This window comes from Salvelinus namaycush, chromosome 17 (genome assembly GCF_016432855.1).
Source record: "Salvelinus namaycush isolate Seneca chromosome 17, SaNama_1.0, whole genome shotgun sequence".
Classification (NCBI taxonomy): Eukaryota; Metazoa; Chordata; class Actinopteri; order Salmoniformes; family Salmonidae; genus Salvelinus; species Salvelinus namaycush.
The window spans coordinates 5,675,596-5,697,006 of record NC_052323.1 but is presented as its reverse complement, the minus strand read 5'-3'; the positions used below and the strand labels follow the sequence as shown (position 1 = coordinate 5,697,006).

The 21,411-nt window shown below is 44.7% G+C and overlaps 1 protein-coding gene across 1 annotated transcript in view; it reads left to right on the top strand.

Moving 5' to 3' along the window:
• The window catches only part of LOC120061875 (teneurin-3-like), a 178,857-nt gene that overhangs the window by 123,271 nt on the left and 34,175 nt on the right, over positions 1-21,411 (top strand). Inside the window, exons 11-17 of the mRNA XM_039011653.1 lie at positions 2,538-2,723; positions 7,628-7,804; positions 8,009-8,228; positions 11,786-11,905; positions 13,249-13,510; positions 13,864-14,131; positions 15,191-15,334. Of these exons, the coding sequence (XP_038867581.1) occupies positions 2,538-2,723; positions 7,628-7,804; positions 8,009-8,228; positions 11,786-11,905; positions 13,249-13,510; positions 13,864-14,131; positions 15,191-15,334 (1,377 nt within the window). The remainder of the gene's footprint in view (positions 1-2,537; positions 2,724-7,627; positions 7,805-8,008; positions 8,229-11,785; positions 11,906-13,248; positions 13,511-13,863; positions 14,132-15,190; positions 15,335-21,411) is intronic.

Here is a 21,411-nt window from a genome sequence, read left to right as displayed (position 1 = left end):
CCTTGCGGGGCCCCAGTGTTGAGGATCAGCGGGGTGGAGATGTTGTTACCTACCCTCACCACCTGGGGGCGGCCCGTCAGAAAGTCCAGTACCCAGTTGCACAGGGCGGGGTCGAGATCCAGGGTCTCGAGCTTGATGACGAGTTTGGAGGGTACTATGGTGTTAAATGCTGAGCTGTAGTCGATGAACAGCATTCTCACATAGGTATTCCTCTTGTCCAGATGGGTTAGGGCAGTGTGCAGTGTGGTTGCGATTGCGTCGTCTGTGGACCTATTGGGTCGGTAAGCAAATTGGAGTGGGTCTAGGGTGTCTGGTAGGGTGGAGGTGATATGGTCCTTGACTAGTCTCTCAAAGCACTTCATGATGACGGAAGTGAGTGCTACGGGGCGGTAGTCGTTTAGCTCAGTTACCTTAGCTTTCTTGGGAACAGGAACAATGGTGGCCCTCTTTAAGCATGTGGGAACAGCAGACAGGGATAAGGATTGATTGAATATGTCCGTAAACACACCAGCCAGCTGGTCTGCGCATGTTCTGAGGACGCGTCTGGGAATGCCGTCTGGGCCTGCAGCCTTGCGAGGGTTAACACGTTTAAATGTTTTACTCACCTCGGCTGCAGTGAAGGAGAGCCCGCAGGTTTTGGTAGCGGGCCGTGTCAGTGGCACTGTATTGTCCTCAAAGCGAGCAAAAAAGTTATTTAGTCTGTCTGGGAGCAAGACATCCTGGTCCGCGACGGGGCTGGTTTTCTTTTTGTAATCCATGATTGACTGTAGACCCTGCCACATACCTCTTGTGTCTGAGCTGTTGAATTGCGACTCTACTTTGCCTCTATACTGGCACTTAGCTTATTTGATTGCCTTGCGGAGGGTTATAAGGAGTGGACCAAGATGCAGCGTGGTATGTTTCCATCCTTTTATTTGGAAGAGAAACTTAAAGAACAAAAAAGCGAGCGAACAAGTGCTAGTGCGCACACTAGTGCTCAGAGTAGTGCTCAGAGTAGTGCTCAGAGTAGTGCTCAGAGTAGTGCTCAGAGGCAACTATACCTAGACAAGATCCCACAAAGCACAATGGGGAAATGGCTACCTAAATATGATCCCCAATCAGAGACAACAATAAACAGCTGCCTCTGATTGGGAACCATACCAGGCCAACATAGAAATATAATTCACCTAGATAACCCACCCTTAATCACACCCTGACCTAACCAACATAGAGAATAAAAAGCTCTCTATGGTCAGGGCGTGACAGTCATCTCCTTTTCAGCTCGAACTGGTAGATAAAAAAAATACTCTGGTATTGTATATTATTTAGGGTTAGGAAAGTATTCATGAACAATAAAAAAAAAGCTTGAGAAGCCTTTATGCAGGAAATAAATTGGCAAATAAAAAATACAGTAGTTTGATTCATCCTGAAAGTTGCCATATTCAATCATTCAATCCATTAAATATTGGAAGGTCAGAAAAGTGTATAATTGGGCTTGAATAGTATCCCTATGAATCTACACTAATAATCCTCACTAATCATGGAAGTGTGATGACAATGGTCTAGTCGTCGTGAACTGTGCTCCAGACTCCAGGTTTAAACTGCTGCGTTATGGTCTGAGTTCCATAATGATCCCTAATTATTGCACAACTTGTAATACCTTAGCCTAATATGATCCACTATTGCTAGCGATCTTCAGAACAACCACACGAATGTGACAGAGGAAAGAAAGGTAAACTAACGATATAATGGAATGATGCAAAATGTAAGGAAACTAACTCTAACGTGACGTTATGAATGTGTGTGTGTATAACTGACAGTGGCTACCGATAGTGGCTAACGTTTAACACAATAAAAATTGAAAAAAGTACAGTGAAAAGTCTGGGGATATAATTAAAACATTATAGAAATCATAAATCAACTCGGTAGGTTTAGTGCTATACTGTTGCACATTGCTACAGAAGCCTATAGCTTGGGTCTCCAAATTCCATCCCTGCTACTTATAAGGCCGGCGTTTCATGAACTTAACTGTGGAAAAGGTGATATGTTGATATGCTTCAGTTTGCTGCCATATGACTGGTTTTCACATTGGTCATAAGGTACAGTAGATATAAAGCAATTGGAATTTCTATTTACAATCCCCTTATTCAAACAGCTTACTCATTTACCTAGCTCTTATTAATTTGTAAAAAAAAAATAAAAAAAATAAGATAAAAATAAGAAAGGAAAGTAGATGTTGTTCCATCTGGAACCGGACAGGCTCCTCAACCTTATTCATCACGCGTAAAGAAAGAATTAAGTAAAGGTCAGAATATGGTCTATCTGTAGAATTTGTGGGAATACCATGCTATTCTCATACTTAAGTTTAAAGTCAGAATACGCGTAGAGAGAAAAGAGCATAAAAAGAAATTACGCTCAATTTACGCGTGGCTAACTCAGGTCGAAAGTCCCCCCTATGTCCATATATGTGCTATAGGTGTAAATTACTGTACATAACTATAGAACCAGTCTGTCCAGTGTATGATGGACGACTCTATTTTTGGTTGCGTGTGTGTCAGAGGCGTGCACGGTGGACTGCGGCCCCCACGGAGCATGTGTCAGTGGGACGTGTCATTGTGAGGAAGGATCGGCAGGCTCAGAGTGCGACCAGAGGGACTGTCACCCACGCTGTACAGATCATGGTGTCTGCCGAGAAGGCAAATGTGACTGTCACCAGGGCTGGACAGGAGAGCACTGCACTATTGGTAAGTCGTACTGACATGTACAGTGGGGAGAACAAGTATTTGATACACTGCCGATTTTGCAGGTTTTCCTACTTACAAAGCATGTAGAGGTCTGTAATTTTTTATCATAGGTACACTTCAACTGTGAGAGACGGAATCTAAAACAAAAATCCAGAAAATCACATTGTATGATTTTTAAGTAATTCATTTGCATTTTATTGCATGACATAAGTATTTAATCACCTACCAACCAGTAAGAATTCCGTCTCTCACAGACCTGTTAGTTTTTCTTTAAGAAGCCCTCCTGTTCTCCACTCATTACCTGTATTAACTGCACCTGATTGAACTCGTTACCTGTATAAAAGACACCTGTCCACACACTCAATCAAACAGACTCCAACCTCTCCACAATGGCCAAGACCAGAGAGCTGTGTAAGGACATCAGGGATAAAATTGTAGACCTGCACAAGGCTGGGATGGGCTACAGGACAATAGGCAAGCAGCTTGGTGAGAAGGCAACAACTGTTGGCGCAATTATTAGAAAATGGAAGAAGTTCAAGATGACGGTCAATCACCCTCGGTCTGGGGCTCCATGCAAGATCTCACCTCGTGGGGCATCAATGATCATGAGGAAGGTGAGGGATCAGCCCAGAACTACACGGCAGGACCTGGTCAATGACCTGAAGAGAGCTGGGACCACAGTCTCAAAGAAAACCATTAGTAACACACTACGCTGTCATGGATTAAAATCCTGCAGCGCACGCAAGGTCCCCCTGCTCAAGCCAGCGCATGTCCAGGCCCGTCTGAAGTTTGCCAATGACCATCTGGATGATCCAGAGGAGGAATGGGAGAAGGTCATGTGGTCTGATGAGACAAAAATAGAGCGTTTTGGTCTAAACTCCACTCGCCGTGTTTGGAGGAAGAAGAAGGATGAGTACAACCCCAAGAACACCATCCCAACCGTGAAGCATGGAGGTGGAAACATCATTTTTTGGGGATGCTTTTCTGCAAAGGGGACAGGACGACTGCACCGTATTCAGGGGAGGATGGATGGGGCCATGTATCGCGAGATCTTGGCCAACAACCTCCTTCCCTCAGTAAGAGCATTGAAGATGGGTCGTGGCTGGGTCTTCCAGCATGACAACGACCCGAAACACACAGCCAGGGCAACTAAGGAGTTGCTCCGTAAGAAGCATCTCAAGGTCCTGGAGTGGCCTAGCCAGTCTCCAGACCTGAACCCAATAGAAAATCTTTGGAGGGAGCTGAAAGTCCGTATTGCCCAGCGACAGCCCCGAAACCTGAAGGATCTGGAGAAGGTGTGTATGGAGGATTGGGCCAAAATCCCTGCTGCAGTGTGTGCAAACCTGGTCAAGAACTACAGGAAACGTATGATCTCTGTAATTGCAGGTTTCTGTACCAAATATTAAGTTCTACTTTTCTGATATATCAAATACTTATGTCATGCAATAAAATGCAAATGAATTACTTAAAAATCATACAATGTGATTTTCTGGATTTTTGATTCCGTCTCTCACAGTTGAAGTGTACCTATGAAAATTACAGACCTCTACATGCTTTGTAAGTAGGAAAACCTGCAAAATCGGCAGTGTATCAAATACTTGTTCTCCCCACTGTAAAGCCATTCATAACTGGTAGATTACCCAATGCAGATTAGCAGTTATCCTCCACCCACACTCAGTAGAGAACCAGTATAAGGAGGCAATAATGTAACGATTAAATATCCACTGATGCTCCTGAATATGCCCAAGAGTTTATTTCAACAGTATCTTGAATGCAGTCGACAAAGTTGATGAGCTTGGTGGGAATTTGGCTCCTCTCAGTCCAATTTTGCATTATGTAATAAAGAAGTATAAAGTAAGCATTTTCTACAGCTATATTTATTGCATAACATACAGGTTTGACTAAGTCCTCAAAATATATTTACCACTTGAATAGTATTGTACAGAGATGGGGTCAATTCCAGGTCAATTCCTCTGCTGAATTGAGTATGGAATTTCCCAATTGAACTTCAATTCGATTCATGACTTGCCAGGGGACTTAGATGGAACTGACCCTATCCCTGGTACCCCTAACCCTCTTTCCCATTCCATTTCACTCTGACTATCCTTGACACCTGACATCCCCAATTTTCTCTTTCCCAATGGCAATGGATTTGGCATGCTCTTCGATCTACATATCGAATCCTACCTCTTATACTACCACTTCACTAAGGGCAGGTATTAAGGGAAATGAGGGCCAGCCAGGACTATGGTCTTATTCAGCTTTGTCTCACTGGAATAGCCCATCTTCAAGATGACAGCTTCGCTGTGCATTAATCGAGATAATGAGCACTGTGAGGTTGCTTCCCCTTGACCTGTGACTTCAACTTCCTGGACACGCTGCTCCTGTCAAAAAAGGTGACAGTTAAACTGTTGCCGTGGCGCATCATGTACCGTTCCACCCTGTGTCACCCAAACCCACTCGGTAACATCATCCTCTCGTTGAAACGAAGACCCCGGATCTTCAAACTCTTGAACCCTAATTGCGTATGAACAAGACTTTCGTCAGCAGTTGTCCCATCCAGAGAAGGAAGCTGACTGGCGGTTAGAAATGAGGAGAGAGAGATGAGATTGGGCCGGGGTGATTGGAGGGGTCGCATTCCTGATGTTATTCATCTCTGCCTCCTCAATGAGATCTAAGATCCCATCCCTTTCAACATCTCCCTGTTTAAGACCCCCATCGGGAAACCAATTCCTAGCCGTAGATGCGCCTGGGATGAATAGGCAGGCATTCTTGCCGGGAACTAGGAGCTTGTTCCTTTTTTTCCAAGGCTTTCTGAATAACTTCTATTCACACAAAGCACCTTTAATCACATTACATGGCGAGACCCTGGCGAAGGGGCTGGAATAGACCGCGTCCCTGGACGAGCTATTGTCAGTCACATTGCGGTCCTGTTTTTATCTGGGAGGCTTAGGCACCGCTCTTGCTTTACTTTCCATTCGTTTTTTTCCCCCTTCTGATGTTTACTATTAACGTGTTTCTTTTCATTCAAGTGTTCCTGGGAATTCTCTGACACGCTTTGTTTGTTCCAATCATGAAGTGGTTGAAATGCTCGTATACAGTGTGTGTCCTGGCAGGACAATAAGGCACATGACACGTGAATGGCCAATACACTGATAGTTGTAATGTATAGCTGATGTACCAGAGCATATGTATGTGTACTGGGATGACAATAAGCTGAAGTACTTCTGGATGTGTACTTGAAGGGCAATAAGCTACATGTCTCTTGAATGGTAAAGATGTGGTTAGTTATAGCTGGATAGATGGTGTAACAGAATGCACAAGTTCACACTATAATGCTATTCAGACAACACTAAAAAATACAGCATAAAATCTCCAGGTATGTGTTTGTCAGTAAACAGCTGTAGCTGTACAGTTATAAACTAGGTTTTTTAGATGTTCTATGTGAATGTACTGTACATTGTTATTTACTTCAATACATGGTTGTATGTTGTTATGAATGAAAGCATGCCACTACTGGGATGGCAATGTAGCTTATCAGGCAAGCCTGAACGTTTGCTCAACAGCACCTTAACACACATAACTGTGAAACATTCATAGTTCAAACGAATGAGTCGTTTCCTTGTCATGCTACCTGTGCATGTTACCTCTGTAATAACACTTCTCTACACCTCTTTTTACTTGTCTCTGTCTTTCGGTCGGCCCCTCCTTTCCTCTTATCCGACAAGCTCTGGATTCAAGAGTATCAGGTAATGTACTTTCCAGTCTTTCTCGCTCCTTTCTGTTTCGTATCAATATACAAAAAAAAACGTCAGACTGAAAATGTAAACCCCCCCCCCTGTAAATGGTGTGAGCAGATAACTTTCCTTCCCTCAACAGTTTCAGAGTCGCAATGTGTCAACCATGCTGTTTTTAAGCGTCACAAAGTATTGCATACCATGTTGTCAAGTGCATCTATTTTTCTGCCATCGGTTCAGCTCTTTATTTCTCCTTGTATGCTACACTCAGATAATGTTTGTCAGTCTAGATTTTCCTGCAAGACAGAAGTAATTTTCTTTTGCAAATGTTTCCCCTCTCTTCAATGGTAATAGGAGCAGTCAAGATAGGATATAAAGGTAATGGAATGACTACCCCAGAGAGTTGTCACCAACAATCACTCGCCTGCTCTCTGTTTTCTTCCCCAAGCACGACGTACACATGTCTTATGTCCCAGTCTATCACTGTTTCTATTGTGATCCCAGTACCTTCATACATGTCCGTCCTAACTAGTCAAACACTCTCGGTCCCCCTTTTCCTGTCTGAATCCTTGTGTGTGTCAGAAGAAGTACTAAGCAGATGTAGCCAGTCACTTACAGTTTGCTCTTTTCTATCTTCCACCCTGTGAAAAAAGGAAAGCAATATCCTGGTATCAAGTAGAGATGTTGAGACTACATCAACAAACCCTCTGCCTTTTGTCTCTACCTCTACCTTGTCTTTACTTTGATAGTACCTTCACATGGGTGTTGCGCTGGTTTTAGGCCAAGATATGTGTTGTTTTTTGTGCTGATACTACAGATAGGATTAGAGGAACGTTGACTAATCAGCATATAATAAAAAGCAGAGCAAGGATATTTGCAGTAGTAACCACTATTATCCAACTGTGTGTTGACCTCCATGCATTCTTAATATCCAAAATTTGCCAAGACAATTTCCATTTCCAAGTGCCCTGAAATGGTATGGAACTCAGAGTAAAACCCATGTGAAATTACAGTATCTTTATACCCCACCAGTAAGTCCTGTCAGAAATGTATGTACTGTCTGTCCACTTTATATTGTCGTTTTCATTTTGTCCCTGTTTTCCTGTCCCTGAATGACCAGGTGTTGTCTTCTCCTTTCAACCTGTCTCCCTCTCTCTGATTGGCTAGCTTGTGTGATTTACATGGTTGTTTTGGCAGATGGGTGCCCTGGGTTGTGCAACAGCAACGGGAGGTGCATTCTGGACCAAGCCGGTTGGCGCTGCATCTGCCAATCAGGATGGAGAGGGCTAGGATGTGATGTTGCCACGGAGACCTTCTGCTCAGATGGAAAGGACAACGAGAGGGGTAAGAACACATTCCATAATTCTTCACTCTTTGCCAACGATATGACTTTGTGTCCATATAGTGGACTGTTTGAACCAATTAGAGGCACCATTCTGTTTAAAAAGTGTTTTATTTGATCAGTCTAGTTCACCGGATTGATATTCTGAAGGAGCACCGAGTTAGGGTATTGACCCATGTCAACACTGTTGCATCTTGGTTTGACAGATGGACTGGTGGACTGCATGGACCCAGACTGCTGTTCGCAGAGCTCCTGCCAGGGTCAGCCCTACTGCCGCGGATCCCCAGATCCCACAAGCATCGTGAGCCAAGGTCAAGGTTCATCCTCCACTCAGTCGGGCCCCAGGGGCTTCTACGAGCACATCAGCTTCCTTGTTGGGCATGGCGGTAGTCACGTGATACCTGGGGACAACCCTTTCAACAGCAGGTGAGCTTCATCAAGTCCAACTGTCCTGTGTGGCGTCGAAATGATAGCCAACATGAGTTGTCAGTACTGTATCAATGAAATACACTGAGTTGATTGAATCGTTTTGTCCTGGAGTTGCCCCTGTAGGAATAACTGTGGCGTAGCTCTCTTAGGGACCTTGACTTGATGAGTAAGGGGGGGACATTTTTTATTGAGTTGCAGATTGAGCAACCTGATTTGATGTATCAAACCTTATATGAAACCTTGTAATGGAAATAACAAAATGTCATAAGTTGTCGACATAAAGGCTTAAGACTATCCCCAATGAATGAACTTCTTATGGCTGAAGGGGCAGTATTGAGTAGCTTGGATGAAAGGTGCACAGAGGTGCCCAGAGTAAATGGCCTGCTCCTATGTCATAGTTGCTAATATATGCATATTATTATTAGTATTGGATAGGAAACACTCTGAAGTTTCTAAAACTGTTTGAATTATGTCTGTGAGTATAACAGAACTCATATGGCAGGCAAAAACCTGAGAAGTTCCACTTCCTGTTTGGATATTTTCTGGGGGTGCCAGATTTTCAACCAAGCTCTCATTGAAAATACAGAGAGATATGGATGGGTTTTCACTTCCTACGGCTTCCACTAGATGTCAACAGTCAATAGAACTTTGTCTGATGACTCCAAATGTGAATTGGGGCCGAAGGAGACAGGAATGAGTAATCACTTCCATGAGGTGCCCACGCATTGAACTGGCGCGTTCACGTGAGAGTGAGCTCCGTTCCATCGGTCAATTGAAGTCGATGTAATTCTCCGGTTGGAACGTTATTCAAGATGTATGTTAACAACATTCTAAAGATTGATTCAGTACATCGTTTGACATGTTTCTACTGACTGTAACGGAACTTTTTGACATTTCGTCACGTTATAGTGGTCGCGCTTTGACACTTTGGTTAGGGCGATTGGTAAACAATTCGAAAGTAGCTAATTGGACATAAATAACGGACATTATCGAACAAATCAAGCATTTATTGTGGACCTGGGATTCCTAGGACTGCATTCTGATGAAGTTCATCAAAGGTAAGGAAATATTTATCATGTATTTTCTGGTTTCTGTTGAGTCCAACATGGCGGCTAATTTGACTATTGTTCTGAGCTCCGTCTCAGATTATTGCATGGTTTATTTTTCCGTAAAGTTTTTTGGAAATCTGATACAGCGGTTGCATTAAGGAGAGGTATATCTATAATTCCATGTGTATAACTTGTATTATCATCTACATTTATGATGAGTATTTCTGTTGAAACGATGTGGCTATACAAAATCACTTGATGTTTTTGCAACTAGTGAATCTAACGCGCCAATGTAAACTCAGATTTTTTTATATAAATATGAAATTTATTAAACAAAACATGCATGTATTGTGTAACATGAAGTCCTATGAGTGTCATCTGATGAAGATAATCAAAGGTTAGTGATTCATTTTATCTCTATTTCTGCTTTTTGTGACTGCTATCTTTCGCTGGAAAAATGGCTGTGCTTATTGTGGTTTTGTGGTGACCTAACATAATCGTTTGTAGTGCTTTCGCTGAAAAGCCTATTTGAAATCAGACACTTTGGTGGGATTAACAACAAGATTACCTTTAAAATGATATAAGACACATGAATGTCTGAGGAATTTTAATTATGAGATTTCTGTTTTTTGAATTTGGCGCCTTGACTGGCTGCTGTCATATCGATCCCGGTGACGGGATTGCAGCCGTAAGAAGTTTTAAGCACCGGGGCTCTGATATGAATTTGTGAGCAAGTTTCTCAGCAGACAAAAAGATGTTTGCATCGGGAACCTCAATGCACTTTCCCTGTCTGTTCTGTATCATAAGTAGAATTTGTTTTGAGTCTGATGGAGTGGGACATTATTGGCAACTGCATGGTGGAATGCTTTGGCAATAATATTCCCTCTAACTCGCAGAATAGTTTTGGAGTAATCCTTATGTAAATAGCATGCTTTACCGCAAATATAGAATGAGGCAATCCCCGAGCCGGGTCCCTTATAATCCGCCCCGTCATTGTATTCAGCTTACTGTATTCAGTTGTATTCAGTTGATTCCAATGTTTGGCCGATGCATATTAGTTCACTCGCTGAAAATGTAAAATTGTTTGCTCTTTATCTCCATTAAGATGTTGGTTTTATAGTCGCAGACATTATGGCACTTGTCTTTAAGCACAGACATTCCGCAAAGTTTGTCAAAATCAATGACATTTCTGAGGCAACGAAAAATAAATATAACTTAATTTGGTATTTTTTGGGGTCAAAATGAGGTGAATGGGATTCATGGTAAGCACATTCGCAATATCTGAACTTTACTTGACTGTGGCAAATGTTTTGTTGGATTATCGTGGATTTTTTTATTTACAATGTTTTGTTTCAAAGTGAAGATTTCTGCTCTATCCCAACTAAATATGATGCATAAAATGCAACTGGAAAAGTCAATTGAATGTGCCAGAGCATGATGGATACTACCCGTAGCATTGCTTGTTTTGTCTAGGTGTGCTGTATCCAATGTCTGGCAGGGCAAGGGGGGAAATGTCTTATGAGGTCTTTCCATTGTCACCTAAACCCATGGAAAACAAGAGGGCTAGCCAAGGAAAATAGAACAGTTTTCATTGTGTGATTGGATTCCATGCCTTTGCTCTAAAAACGATCCTCTCTCGTATGGCATAAAGACTAATACCTTACATTTGTTGTGTTGAGTCCCACAGCCATATTCGATATCCCCTTAGAATTATCCCACTGGACTTTATATGATGTCCTGGAGAAAACCACTGCTAGACATTGACAGAGAGGGACTGTGTGAATTACATTACTAAACATCGCTTAGGTGATTTGACTTCATGTTTATTTAGGGGTTAGCTCTTCTAGGGTCAGCCAGCCTGTAGAAGATTAATGACGAGGAGAGAATAGTGAACCTCTTAAAGGTTCCTTATTCCTCTAGACTGCAAAGTTTTAAAAATAGGCATGTCGGAGTGAGGAAACAGATAGGAGAAAGCTGTTGATGATCCCTTCCTCAAATCCGTAATGACCTGAAGATGAAGCCAGAAAACGAGACACGTCACGCCTCGCGGCTCTGCCACCAATGTTGATGAAGAAACATCCCTACGTCATCTTGCCACTTTCACACTGTTGCCCAATTTAACAAATGACTTCACAATTAGGAACGTAAGAATGCACCGGGTGTCCAAGAAAGAGCTAAGTGGAAAAATTGATCTGCAAATGGTTCCCCCCAATTCTTAAAAACTTGCACAGGTAAACTCCTAAAAGTAAGAGGCCTTCAATGGCTGCAAAGCCTATTTGGAATGAGTTATGGGCTGTTAAAAGGAGTAAAAAGAGAAGGCTGTTGCCAGGGCAAGCCAATCCATGAATAACAATCGCTGTCGTGTGTATTTTTAACGGTCAGTAAATCAGACTGCCGGTACCCTTGCCGAGGGAGGATAGATGTTAACAGGGAGGACTGCTTGATGACTCCGGCTGGCATTTTGTTTGTTTACTTAATCCTCTTTGTGTTTGTTCACCGGCACAGCCTGGCATCAATTATCCGGGGTCAGGTGCTGACGGGAGACGGGACGCCGCTGATCGGCGTCAACGTGTCCTTCCGGGACTACCCTGAGTATGGCTACACCGTGACACGCCAGGACGGGATGTAAGAGTGCCACACACACGAACACACACACACATAAACATGCATGCACATGCACACACACGCACATTCATGCGCACACATACATAACACATGTAATAAACACTGATTAGAAGACCACACCCAATCTCTGTCCTCTGAACAAGGTTCAGCTAAGGTCTGGCATGCTTAAAGTGCATCCCAGATCCACGATGTCCAAAGCAATTGAAAAAAAGCTATTGAATCAAAACAGCGAAGCATTGTGCCCCACAACAATATTACATGCAAATATCACAGTGGTTGAGGCCATTTAGAACAAGACTGCTTAAAATGCATTGAATCAGCCAGGGCAGAATCAATCTGCCAGCATTGTAGACTAACACAGGATTAGTGTCTGATCTTCTTGGGCTATTACCATGGAGTTGTGGTTCACTATCTCACTCTTAAGGAACCAACGTCATACATACATTTCAGGGAAAACATTCAACCCACCGGGAAGTTTATCATCATACAATCTGTTGTCTTATTCAAATTCGCAACAAAATATGTGCATTATGTTTGTCTGGAATAAAAGGCGTAGAATATTTTGTAATATCTGGGACTGGTGTAGTCACTCTTACAGAGCAGGAACCGCAGAGGTGGGGGATTGGCGATAGCCGCGAAGGATAAGCTGATGTCTCCAGATATACCTCCCTGTAACCCCTCTGACACAGAGCATGATAAATGGCAGGGGATAATCACACTTGGTTAGCCAGCATATCCGCTCAGGGTGTTAAGAGAGCAGAAACAGCATCAAAGCTTGGCTGTGAGCTCCCCACTGCCCAAAGTGGATGGAGAGAGGGAGAGAAAATGGTGTGGGGGGTGGGGGGGGGGGGCTGTGTGTAGTGTCACCATGCCGATGCTTTACCCCTGGGTGGTGAACCTCGCTGAATATATAGAGCACCACTTCAAAGACTCCCCCCTTCATTTCCAAACCAGTAACTCTTCTCAGCGCTATGTGATACTAATTAAAACTGGTCCACCAGAGAAACTAAGCCAAGACTTCTCAACCAAATTCTCACTTTTTAAGTGTCTCAGTGCATCATGGCTGAATAAGCAAAAGTAATAAAATAGATTCAGTGAATGATAATAATATGTGAGCTGCAAAGGAATAAGACAACTGATAAGAACAAGTTCTTTGTTTCTTTGAAAAAAATATAATCTGTTTTGTAGCCCGCCAAAGTTTGTGAATATATATTTGAGTTTTCACTGAATGCATTGCCTTCCGGAGAGCAGCAAATGTTATTTGGCCTTCAAGTAAGTCACACTGGGTAAATATATAAAGCTTTTTTTTAATCACTTCTCCACGTTTATGGCGACGTCTCCAGGTTTGACTTGTTGGCCAATGGTGGTGCCTCGCTGACCCTCAGTTTGAAGCGTGATCCTTTTCCCACACTGCACCGCACTGTTTGGTTGCCCTGGAAGGTGTTCCATGTGATGGACACGGTGATGATGAAGAGGGAGAACGACAACATTCCCAACTGTCACCTCATTGGCCTGCTCAGGCCCAGCCCCCTCATCCTGGCCTCCCCCCTGTCCACCTTCTACAGGAGTTCTCCCAAGGACAGCCCCATCATCCCTGAGACCCAGGTGAGATTAGCTCTGGTCTAAAACCTACTGCCAGGTGCCTATTTCCCACAGCATATGGCTGTCACTGCAGTGTGCAGTTGGGTGCATTAAAAGTTTCCCTGCACTGCAGCCAGGTTAAAAAAACACACTGCCTTAGTACATTTAACTGCACTGTCAGTTTCCACAAATGTATTTAATTACATTGGTTATTGCTCGATGATTGCAAGCAAAGGTAAAGTTTGCATCACCCTGAGAAAGAGTTTACCACATTAACCGTGTACAATTGCTGCAGCACAGACATTTTTAAAGTAACTTTTTAACACACTCAACAATATGTTCAGTATCTTTTCATAAGATTCTGCATCAAATCATAGGTCCTCCATGAGGAAGTGGCCATACCCGGAAGTGACCTCAATCTGGTTTACCTGAGCTCCCGCACATCCGGCTACAAGCCCATCCTCAAAGTCCTCATGACCCAAGAACGACTCCCGTTCGGACTAATGAAGGTCCATCTGATGGTTGCTGTCATGGGCAGATTGTTCCAGAAATCGTTACCTGCCTTTCCAGACCTTTCGTACACATTCGTCTGGGACAAGACCGACGCCTACAACCAGAAGGTCTACGGCTTGTCAGAGGCTATAGGTGAGTTTCCACCGACACTGAAACACAGCTGTCTGAAGATGTTATGTAAACATCATCTGACAGTGTTGTCAGGTCCAAGTGTAGTCTAGGAGGTTACATTTTGGATGAACTCCTGGTATTGCTTTCCTTTGAATTTCCCAATTGTTTTGCCAGTCAGCATGTTTTGTATGGTTAGCAGACAATGTCTGCTGACTTTCGTGTGTAATTACTCACCAGTTGAACCACAGGAAAAAATATGTATATTTAAGGTCATGCTCATTTTTTTTTTTTTTTTTTTTTTATCCCCTTTTCTCCCCAATTTTCGTGGTATCCAATCGCTAGTAATTACTATCTTGTCTCATCGCTACAACTCCCGTACGGGCTCGGGAGAGACGAAGGTCGAAAGCCATGCGTCCTCCGAAGCACAACCCAACCAAGCCGCACTGCTTCTTTAACACAGCGCGCCTCCAACCCGGAAGCCAGCCGCACCAATGTGTCGGAGGAAACACCGTGCACCTGGCCCCCTTGGTTAGCGCGCACTGCGCCCGGCCCGCCACGGGAGTCGCTGGAGCGCGATGAGACAAGGATATCCCTACCGGCCAAACCCACCCTAACCCGGACGACGCTAGCCCAATTGTGCGTCGCCCCACGGACCTCCCGGTCGCGGCCGGCTGCGACAGAGCCTGGGCGCGAACCCAGAGACTCTGGTGGCGCAGTTAGCACTGCGATGCAGTGCCCTAGACCACTGCGCCACCCGGGAGGCCAGGTCATGCTCATTTTGATACGTTTTTCCCTACCCAAACCTGAGTTATTCCAGGTTATATGGTAATTTGATATCCAGGTGCACTCTGTTCAGTGAGCTAGCAGTATCTCATACTTTATATGCTTGTAATGCAGCAGTGCCTATTGGGATACTAGTAAACACTCATCTGAGATTATACCGCCAACCTATTGAGAAAATTCTACAATCATGAAGAGATTTTACAAGTTTTCAGGCTTATACGCTACAAGCCTCATTACTTTTAAAGGCTCCTGGTAGATTTACAGACGTAATTTATTAGACACTGTTGTTGTTTACAGTGTCTGTGGGATATGAGTATGAATCTTGCCTGGATGTGATCCTCTGGGAGAAGAGGACAGCCATTTTACAAGGTTATGAACTGGATGCCTCTAACATGGGGGGATGGATGTTGGACAAGCACCATATATTGGACATTCAAAATGGTAAGACTTCATTTCTTTTGTTACATGGATCTGTTATGTCTCTGTGTGTGTTGTTCAAGGATAGACGTGTTATGGACAGGTGATCTATACCCTGAAATGCAGCATTACTTGCTCAGATCAAGATGAAATATGGCTCATCATCTCATTTACAGAGAATAGAGGAGAGTTTTGACGGGTCGATCATTCATATTAATGATGGAATAAATCAGACACAATGCAGAGCTCCCTTCCTACTCAGAGATTCCGTCCTACTCAGCTATTTATGCAACACGATGGCCTTTGCTGGCCAAGATGGGATACGTTTCTCATGCAATTCTTTACTTTTATTATCCAAACTTCTCTTTTGAATGAGAATGCACTAGGGCTCTCTCTTTCAGCCCTGGTTTGTGTGACAGTAAGCTCTCTCCAGCTCTCGATCTTTGTCACAGTTGTCTCAGGGAATTTGTGTCACCCTTTCATCTATTTGTGTCCCTCAACTCCATGTTTCTGAGCACAGTCTTTCACCACTGACTGTCACTTTCGTGGAGGAGGTTACAGCAATATTTGCTCATTGCCTTTTGACACTTGATCGAGCCCATAGTTTGTGTATCACTTTCAGGTTCTATTGAAACGGTTGCTATGGCTACAACCAATGTTTACTCATGTTAGTAAAAGGTCTGTTTGATTGTCGCTTGTCATACCCAGATATGCCATGGACCCATGCTAACCATGTATGCTAACCATCTACTCCATCACAAAACTGGGTTTTCTTAGCAGATTATTTGTTACAATATGCTTCAGGAACATGTTAATTGAACTAGTGTACAGAAGTCAATCTGCATTGTTTGTGTTGACCACACAATGCTATTTCTTCCGTGTCTGTCCGTTAAACATGGAAAATAGCTGGCGTTTAGCTGAACCAAATCTGTCAAAAAACATCTGGCGCACAAAGTTTTGCAAAGAGCTTTGAGAAAGACCATTGAGATCTGTTTCAGCCTGACTGCTGCCGGAGCGTTGTGTTTTATCCCACCTGTCTCGAGGTAAAGCTAGCTCGTCTCAAAGCCTTCACACAGCAGCGCCAGCGCACAGTGGGGTGGGGGGGGGGGGGGGGGGGGGTCGCTGTCTCTAGATGTGAAGCTTCGTGATCAACAGATGTGTAGATGCTTGCTTTGCATCGTCGACATATGATATGCTAATACTTTCTTGCGTTAGACTGGGCATCAATGTGCGTTTGTCTTCAAACAAAATGTGGTGAATTATGTTTATTAGGTTATGAGGTTTTCAGTAGAATTGTTTTGTAAGATTTGTGTAGTTTGATATTGATACATGAATGACTGAAATGAAAGACACATGCCTACACAGATTGCGTCTTATCTGTCTATGCACCAACTACCAGGACTCAAAAGAGTTTTCACCATTTTCATTCTTTTTATTTAATTCCAAGCGCTTCAAATAGATTCTGAAATGTGCCTAAATCAGAAAAGGTAAAAAAAATATTTTTGAGAATGACACTTTCCTCTTTAACTTCTCCCTGCCTGTCAGCAGGTTAATCAATTTGCCAACAGCAGGGTAGCTATCCTCCATTTCACAATCCCATTAGTTTCACCCACAGATAGTATGTGAAGTGTGTGAAATGATTAATGGTTCCTCAGTCAACAGACACTCAGATGCCAGTGGCACGACCCTGTCTTCAAACTTTATCTTTCCCCTCGTTCGTTCCCCAAACACAAGCAATGGCAGATGGCCTTACAGGGGAAAGCTTATACCTATTGTGTATGCCCTTTACAACGTGTTAATATTTTAAGTGCTTGTCGGCCTTGGTTGTTGGCAAGACATATTTCGGAGAGTCGTGGGTCACGTGTTAGTTTTATAGTCTGCAGGATGAGGCCCTTAAGAAATTCAGTCCCGATACATAAATATCACAACTTTTTCCTCACAACTAGCTCTGTATTGATTCCCTAATGTTGTACATGTCATCTTCTTTGATAAAACATGCAAGTTGTGGTCCACTACAGTCACACATCTCTTCCCAGTGACTTTGTCTCCATTTTCCCTTGCCTTCCCTGTCTGAGAAGACTACTGTGATGTATTTGAGTTATCCTCTCATCCTCACCTAACAGTCTCTCTCTCTCTCTCTCTCTCTCTCTCTCTCTCTCTCTCTCTCTCTCTTCCTCTTCCTCTTCCTCTTCCTCTTCCTCTTCCTTCTCTGGGGCCTGTCTGACTAGATAAGGCCAAAAGCTGTTCTGTCTGTGCTCCCCCTGACCCTCCCTCCCTGCTGCAAAGTGGCTATATGCCTTCTGTTAAAACAAGGCTGTCTAGCCTTATAAACATGTTCAGATGTGCAGTGGCTTTAGCCTGGGTGCAGCAACATATTTTAGTTTTGTCAGACAGACTCTGTCAGAGAGAGACTGTAGAGTTGGTTTGAGCGTTAATGTGTGTGTTAAAGAGAAGGTGTCGGAAAATGACGTGCGTATTTAATGCATGACATTAGACTTTCAAATGGCGTATGGGAAGACATTTCGTCGTACAATAAGCTGTGATTGAAATGTAAATGTAGGGGACTGTGGGAAGGTTGCCAAAATGACCTCATCAATAATGGGATTTTTTTTTAAAGACGTGACCGAACTTTCTAATAAGGTGTAATGCGTTGAGCTTCTTATACTCAACTGTATATTGGGTATGTAAAAACTGTAATTCTATTGTTAATTAGGTTAAATTCAACATTGTGATAGAGTGGAGATAATGTTTGACATCTTGTGCTTGTTATTACAGAATTACTTGGTTATTGCTTTATAATAAGGCCATCAGGGATGCTTGCTGTCGAGTCAGCCCTCGTTCAGCCTCCGATCACTCACATAGCATGTCTCCGTAGCGAGCAGACAGATGGATTGAAGTGCAATTAAAGCTCCAAGGTTGTGCGTTTGATGGCGTCACGCACAAGCCGTCCCCTGGACCCATTCATCTTTGTTAGCCGTGCATTTGTAATGCTCTCCGTTAGAATGAGATGGATCGGTGGGATTGTCCTGCCAGCGGTCTCCCCAGGTTGTCTTCATTTGAGTTCCCCCTTAAATCAATTAATCAATGAAAGGAACTAATCAGAGAGGGACAAACGGCGGTGAGGCGACACTCGATTTCACATACATCGAGATGTGCAGTGACACGTGCGGGGGTAATGTCGAGGAAACAGTGGGTGCTACACCAGGCATTCAGCGCCACCATCAATCCGGTAATGAGGACAGAGGGAGTGTCGGAATTTAAACGTGTTGCCGAGGTGTGAATAATGAATTGCTCCCAGCATGCAATTCACCCCTTTGATGTTACATTTTTTAAATAATTTTAAAGTCTACTCCACCATATCCCTTCCCCCAATTTTTAAAAAAAATTAATAATATTTGCCCCTCGCTCAAATATTTTAATGTAATGACTTTTTGGTCACTCCTCAGTTCAATTGATGTTTCGATACTTTTGAAAGGTACTGGTAACTGACAAAATAACGGAAACACTTGAGTAAATGAGGGATACACCGTATATTGAAAGCAGGTCCTTCCACACAGGTGTGGTTCCTGAGTTAATTGAGCAATTAACATCCCATCATGCCTAGTGTCATGTATTAAAATGCCGAGCACACCATTATTTTTGCCATCATTTTGGTTACCAATGCAATGCCCCCATTGGATGACAATGCCCCCATCCACAGGGCATGAGTGGTCACTGAATTGTTTGATGAGCATGAAAATGATGTAAACCATATGCCATGGCTGTGTCAGTCCCCAGATCTCAACCCAATTGAACATTTATGGGAGATTCTGGAGAGACGCCTGAGAGGGTTTTCCACCACCACAAACAGTAAATGATGGAATTTCTCATGGATGAATATCGGAGGAATGCAACACCGGAGTTCCAGACACTTGTAGAATCTATTCCAAGATGCATTGATGTGGTTCTGGATCATGATGGCCGAATGCCCTATTAAGACATGTTCTTTGGTGTTTCGCCTTCATTTTGTCAGTTACCTGTACATTGTGTGCTGAGTTCATGTTTCCTTTCTCACTGTGACTTACTGGGAGAAAATGAAACAGGGTCTTGACGAGGTTGAAAGAACATGTTCTGTAAAGAGGTTACAATTAATTGATTGTCACGATCGTCAAAGGGACTGAGAGAGGACCAATGCGCAGCGCGTGGAAAGTACATCTTCTTTTTATTTAAAGAAGGAACAAACAAAACAAACCAACAAAACAGACGACCGTGAAGCTATCAAACATAAGTGCTGACACAAAACACTTCGACATAGACAATTCCCCACAAACAGCTAAAGCCTATGGTTGCCTTAAATATGGCTCCCAATCAGAGACAACAATAACCAGCTGTCTCTAATTGAGACCCAATTCAGGCAACCATAGACTTTCCTAGATACCTACACTCAACCATAGACACAGCTAGACTTCTATACTAAACATAAACCCAACTACTCTAATAAACCCCCTAAACCTTACAACCACCCTAGACACTACAAAAAACAATTACATTCCCCATGTCACACCCTGACCTAACTAAAATAATTAAGAAAACAAAGAATACTAAGGCCAGGGCGTGACATAACCCCCCCCTTAAGGTGCGAACTCCGGGCGCACCAGCACATAGTCTAGGGGAGGGTCTGGGTGGGCGTCCGTCCACGGCGGCGGCTCCGGCACTGGTCGTGGTCCCCACCCCACCATAGTCACTACCCGCTTACGTAGCCTCCTCCAAATGGCCACCCTCCACATTAACCCCACTGGATTAAGGGGCAGCACCGGACTAAGGGGCAGCACCGGACTAAGGGGCAGCACCGGACTAAGGGGCAGCACCGGACTAAGGGGCAGCACCGGACTAAGGGGCAGCACCAGACTAAGGGGCAGCACCAGGATAAGGGGCAGCACCAGGATAAGGGGCAGCACCAGGATAAGGGGCAGCTCCGGACTGAGGGACGGCAGCTCCGGACTGAGGGACTGATCCTGGCTGGATGACTGCTCTGGCGGATCTTGGCTGGACGGCTCTGGCGGATCCTGGCTGGACGGCTCATGGCTGGCTGACGGATCTGGCTGCTCATGGCTGGCTGACGGATCTGGCTGCTCATGGCTGGCTGACGGATCTGGCTGCTCATGGCTGGCTGACGGATCTGGCTGCTCATGGCTGGCTGACGGATCTGGCTGCTCATGGCTGGCTGACGGATCTGGCTTCTCATGGCTGGCTGACGGATCTGGCTGCTCATGGCTGGCTGACGGATCTGGCTGCTCATGGCTGGCTGATGGCTCTGGACGCTCATGGCTGGCTGACGGCTCTGGCAGATCCTGTCTGGTTGGCGGCTCTGGCAGATCCTGTCTGGTTGGCGGCTCTGGCAGATCCTGTCTGGTTGGCGGCTCTGGCAGATCCTGTCTGGTTGGCGGCTCTGGCAGATCCTGTCTGGTTGGCGGCTCTGGCAGATCCTGACTGACGAATGGCTCTAGCGGCTCCTGACTGACTAACGGCTCTGACGGCTCGGGACAGACGGGCGGCTCTAATGGCTCGGGACAGACGGATGGCTCAGACGGCACTGGGCAGACGGATGGCTCAGACGGCACTGGGCAGACGGATGGCTCAGATGGCGCTGGGGAGACGGATGGCTCAGATGGCGCTGGGGAGACGGATGGCTCAGATGGCGCTGGGGAGACGGATGGCTCAGATGGCGCTGGAGAGACGGATGGCTCAGATGGCGCTGGGGAGACGGATGGCTCAGATGGCACTGGGCAGACGGATGGCTCTGGCCGGAATAGGCGCACTGTAGGCCTGGTGCGTGGTGCCGGAACTGGAGGCACCGGGCTAAGGACACGCACCTTCAGGCTAGTGCGGGGAGAAGGAACAGGGCATACTGGACCCTGGGGACGCACATTAGGCCTAGTGCGTGGTGCCGGAACTGGTGGTACCGGGCTGGGGACACGCATCTCAGGGCTAATGCGGGGAGCAGCAACAGGATGCACAGGACTCTGGAGACGCACAGGAGGCTTGGTGCGTGGTGCCGGAATTGGTGGTACCGGGCTGGAGACACGCACCATAGGATGAGTGCGTGGAGGAGGAACAGGGCT